The 4,862-nt window shown below is 47.3% G+C and overlaps 1 protein-coding gene across 2 annotated transcripts; it reads right to left on the bottom strand.

Annotated features, from left to right (window-relative positions):
* Positions 1-4,322, bottom strand: LOC136542811 (zinc finger BED domain-containing protein RICESLEEPER 2). 2 transcript variants are annotated; one of them, XM_066535421.1, is made up of 2 exons: positions 4,202-4,322; positions 1-2,597 (listed from the first exon to the last, which is right to left on the bottom strand). In XM_066535421.1, exon 2 carries the CDS (start codon positions 2,562-2,564, stop codon positions 348-350), a length of 2,217 nt encoding a protein of 738 aa, XP_066391518.1. In that variant the 5' UTR covers positions 2,565-2,597; positions 4,202-4,322; the 3' UTR covers positions 1-347. The 2 variants fall into 2 exon arrangements, with proteins under 2 accessions (XP_066391518.1, XP_066391517.1); XM_066535420.1 differs by having other exon boundaries at positions 4,159-4,306.
* Positions 4,323-4,862: the final 540 nt, after the last annotated feature.

The raw sequence follows: 4,862 nt of genomic DNA, 5'->3' as shown, positions 1-4,862 counted from the left end.
GGACACCAATCCACGTTAAGCAAATTGAATACAAAACGGGGGTTCAAACAAAATACACAGCAACCAGCTGATGCATCCCATGGCTTGTACACGCACATAGCCAAGCATGGAAACTCCAACATCAGACGGTACCAGAACATGATACATGTACATGACAACAGCGACGAGTTCAGCAGAGTTCAACACAAGTTACACACCTTTACAAGATAAATACGAGAATAGATCACAATCAGTTCACAATCTCAGCCTACAATACACCTACAGTTAACTACACTCATAGATACGACAGATGGATAAATAGATTCCGGCTTCCACAAGGCAGGCAGTGACCAGTGACGACGACAGACCTACGATCCTTCAGTCTTCACCAGTGTAGAACTCGGTGCCTCGATGGCAGGTGGTGAATACTGGAGCCAGTCTTTTGCGCAGACAAGTGCTTCCACAATCTCAGGTCGGAGAGAGCTTCTGTAGTCATCGAGCATGTGACTTCCTGTTCCAGCAGAGAATATAGAGCTGCCACTGCTTACCATGGACATTGGAATGGCCAAGATATCACGGGCCATTTTAGAGAGGGTTGGAAACTTTACTGTGTTTAGCTTCCACCAGTTCAGGATATCAAACTCTTGGATACGTGGAGTGAGGGATTCATCCAGGTACTGTTCCAGCTCAGATTTAGAGGGCTGGCTACTTTGGATCTCAGAAAGGTACATATCAAAGTCTAGAAGCCCATCACCAGTGGAAGCAGGCGGCCCTTGGCTGTTATTCGCATTTGCTGGTCCATTATTCCCTTCACCTTGCTCAACATAGGCTGGGGTCAGTGGGAGTGGCTGTGCCACATACTCCTTATACAGCTCATGTACAGCATCATTGACCACCTTAACATACTTTGCAGCCTCAGCTCCATAGATTTTTGAGTAACTGAACTCAACAAGCTTCATCTTGAAACGTGGATCCATGACAACAGCAATGGCCAACACGAGGCTGCAATCTTTCCAGTACTTGTCAAACCTCTCATGCATATCCTTGGCGATGCTACTGAAAGTGGGATCTTCATGTCCTGTGCCATTTGCTAGCTCTAGCTGAAGTTTCCAAGCTTCATGGAAAAAGATGTTTGCAGTTGGGTTTGCTGCTGCCATGATGCTATGTGCAGAATCGTATAGCAGTTTCAGGTAATTACAGGCAGCCTCAACTTTCTTCCAATCCTCTGCTGATGGAGCTTCATTGTAGTTATCATCACATGTTTCTAGTGTAGTGAAAGTCTGCTTATAATCCAAGGCAGCTAACAACATCAGATAAGTGGTGTTCCACTGGGTTGTAACATCCAGACAAAGGGTCTTGGTACTGGGAATCTCCAGCTGCAGAGCAATCTCGGCAAACTTCTCTTCACGGGCAGAAGAAGCTTTTATGAACTTTATGCTTTCACGGATACTGTATACAACACCATGAATTGAAGCAATGACATCTTGGGCAACAGCATTAAGGATATGGGCATAGCACCTTACAACAAAGAGCTGTCCCTTAAGCATGAGATTGTTCTTGTTGGAGAGATGATCCCTCAAATTTGCACTGTAGATATCATGTGAGGAGCATTCATTATCCAATGTGATGGTGAATAGCTTGTCCTTCATATTCCAGTCAGAGAGGCTCAAGCTAATTGCCTCACTAAGTGCATTCTCTGAATGAGGAGATGACACCATCATGAAGTTAAGCATTCTTCGGTGCATTTTCCACTCGGAGTCGATAAACTGCCCTGCAAGTGAAACATACCCAAGAGTCTGACTAGTTGTCCACAATCTTATAGTGAGACTGATCCTTCCAGGCATAGTGCTGAATGATTGAAGCAGGTTCTCCTTTTCCTTCTGATAAACAGCATACACCTCTCCTTCCATCGTATCAACATCCACAATCTTGAAACGTGGCTGCAGACTTTCAATAAAGATGGAAAATGCCGGCTGTTGGACAATGTGAAGTGGGTAGTCATGCTGAATGATCATCTTTGCCAAGTATGAGCAACTGCGGTCCTGATCAAAAGCAGCATTTGCATAACCAGTATATCTGTAGCGTCTCTTGGTTGGCCGCTCTATAGTTCCCTCACCATCATTGTCAGTCCCTCCAGTTGAAGGCAGTGCCAGCCTCTGCTCTTGATTCTTTATCTTAGGACAAGAGCCCAAGGTGATGTGCCTCTTGAGATGACTAGTCCCAGCAATCTTTGAACCAGAGCTGTAAGCAAAGGTTTGCTTGCAGAGCTTGCAGCAAGCCCTTGTGGCCCCACCCGCGACGGCTTCAATAGTGAAGTGCTCCCATACCAAGGACTTCTTTCTCCTACGTCTGGTTCCAGTAGTAGGAGGGGTTGTTACCTCAGAAACAACCAACTCATTTCCTTGAACCAAATCATCACCTTGGGACAGCTCTTCACCATGAGCCAACTCTTCGCCTTGGACCAACTCTTCACCTTGAGCCAATTCTTCACCTTGGACCAATTCATCACCTTGGATTGCCTCATTGCTGGGGGCAATCTCGTTATCTTGTGCCACCTGAGCATCATTGGCAGTTTCCTCAGCCATCCTGATAGGCTAGCAGCTGAACTTCTGAGATATCTGTCAGATATGGCAATGGTAAAATCAGAACATTGTCGAAGTGCAAAAATGGCAGGGGTTCAATTCTTGAGCATAACAGAACCGACAAATACATCATAATTTCACGATAGAAAGTCCTAGTAATCAAAGGAACTAGAGCACAACTCCAAAAATAAGTTGTATTAACAACTACACACTAAGCTCCTTCCTCAACAGCTCAGATTCTTGCACAGGCTCATACAAATCACCAAAATCCTATACTTTATTTTCCTTGTTTAGACAAGATTTATCTCCCCCCCCCCCCCCCCCCCCCCCCCCCCCACACACACACACACCCACACCCACACAGAGATCCGGCAGAATCTAGCCCACATCCGCTCGGAGGCAAAGCAATGCTGAGTGCAAGTAGTTAAACATGCTGAAGAGTTGGAACAGAAAAATAAATACGAAATTCAAGGGCAGGCCCTTCAGCAGAACCATATAGGGCTGCACATGAATGAATAGCTAAAGAATAAAATGTCACTGGTAACATAGCCATTTCTGCAGAAACTCAACCATGCTCATCGTTTACTTAAACTACCCCTGTCAGAAACAAGCCATGGTTGCTGGAACTTCTTACGAAAAGATAATTTATAGGCATCGAAAGTAGCCTGGCTATTGGACTTCAAAATCATACTCAAGATATTGGACTTCAAAATCATACTCAAGTATGAGTACCCTGGTCTAGGCACAAGATTCACAAAGATGCAGCACTATGCGATGAATCGTTTAAGCTTCAAACGCTCAGGGTAACATGTACTTAGTAATTATCTAGCTAACAAGACTGATAGTGAAGAGTACTTTGGAGTCTATCTGTTTCCTATAAACTCTTCATCTTCACAGTCCTACCTCTGCACAACGATTCAAGCCTCGACAAAATCTTGAGTACTTCCCTCGGAAAATTGAACCCCTCCCAGAAGCACGCGCCACAATTTGCTCGTACCAGAATTATATATACGCTAAAAAAGGCCAACAATATAACGCACTTAATCTACAGCGCCAACAGCGCCCTGACGCGCACCCGGAAAAGAAAAAACTAACTGAGAACCAAAGTCGCCTCCGCTAGCTACAGAATTCCCCCAAATTCCTGCCATGGCAGGCGCATGAAAGACAGAGACTTCAAATCTGGCCCGCGGAACAGAACCTCGTGTCCCAAATTCGAAAGGGAAATCCTATAGAACAGAAACCACGGGAAGGAGGAGCTCCTCTATCTGTGGCCTGGAGTTGTAGACCGGCAGACCGACCGGTAAAATTTCAGGAAATCGATCGAATGAAATCCTCCCAGCATGGCCCACTAGGCCCAAATCCGGACGGGCAAAACCCTTCCAAATCGCGCTTAAACGAAACACAAAAGAAAAAAAAAAAGCCCACAAATTTAAACGCCCCCGCACAGATCCGGCGGAATCCCGCGCAGATCTATCTATGAACTCGCAAGCGGAAAGAAATTATAACGCAACGAGACGAGACGAGACGAGAGCAGCTGGAGCAGGAGAGGGGAGGGAGAGCGGACGAGGAGTTTGGGAACGGAGGAGAGCGAGCTCACAGGGGAGGTGGTGGTGGTGGCCGAGATCGGAAGTCCGGACTACCTGCTAGGGCTCGGCCCAAGAAGCGCCCCAAGCAAGGCCGAGCAGGTGTGGTAGACGTGGCTTTTTGGGGGAAGGTGGAAGAGGGCGAGAGAGTGGCAGGTGAGGGAGACATTGCTTTGGGTGGGGTGGGGGTTCCCAAAGGATGCGGGGGCGGAGAGCCGGCCAGGGTTGTGACGTTTCAATGGGCTCACGGTCACGGGTCGCGGCCCATCCATCCCCCTTCTCGCGTGCGCGTCCGTCCTCGCGTGTGGTGCGAGGCGGGCGGAGGCTGCCGGGCCGGCCGTGCGTGGCCCCGTGTTGTATTTGATTTTCACAAAATTCGGCTAATCGCAAGTTGGGAACCGATAGGATCCGTTTCTAAAATTTGTTGAACCGAGAAATTCGGTTTGGGCCCCACTGAATCGGCCGATCTCAAAACAAAACAACAATGAGTAATCCCCAGCAAGGCAGGCTCCCAGCGAACCGGACCCACTAAAACGGAGCCCAACAGACCAATGTCATGTTCGCTGGGTTGATAAGCCATGGCTGAAAGTACGGTTGGCTGATTTGTTGTGAGAGGAAAATCATATTCGTTGGTTGAAAAAAGTATGGCTTATAAGCCAAGCGAACAGGGAGCAACTCGAACGGTGAACCAAAATCTAAACCACGAAACAATCCAATA

Source organism: Miscanthus floridulus, chromosome 3 (genome assembly GCF_019320115.1).
Source record: "Miscanthus floridulus cultivar M001 chromosome 3, ASM1932011v1, whole genome shotgun sequence".
In the NCBI taxonomy this organism is placed as follows: Eukaryota; Viridiplantae; Streptophyta; class Magnoliopsida; order Poales; family Poaceae; genus Miscanthus; species Miscanthus floridulus.
The sequence above is the reverse complement of the archived record's forward strand: the minus strand, read 5'-3'. Positions and strand labels throughout refer to the sequence as shown.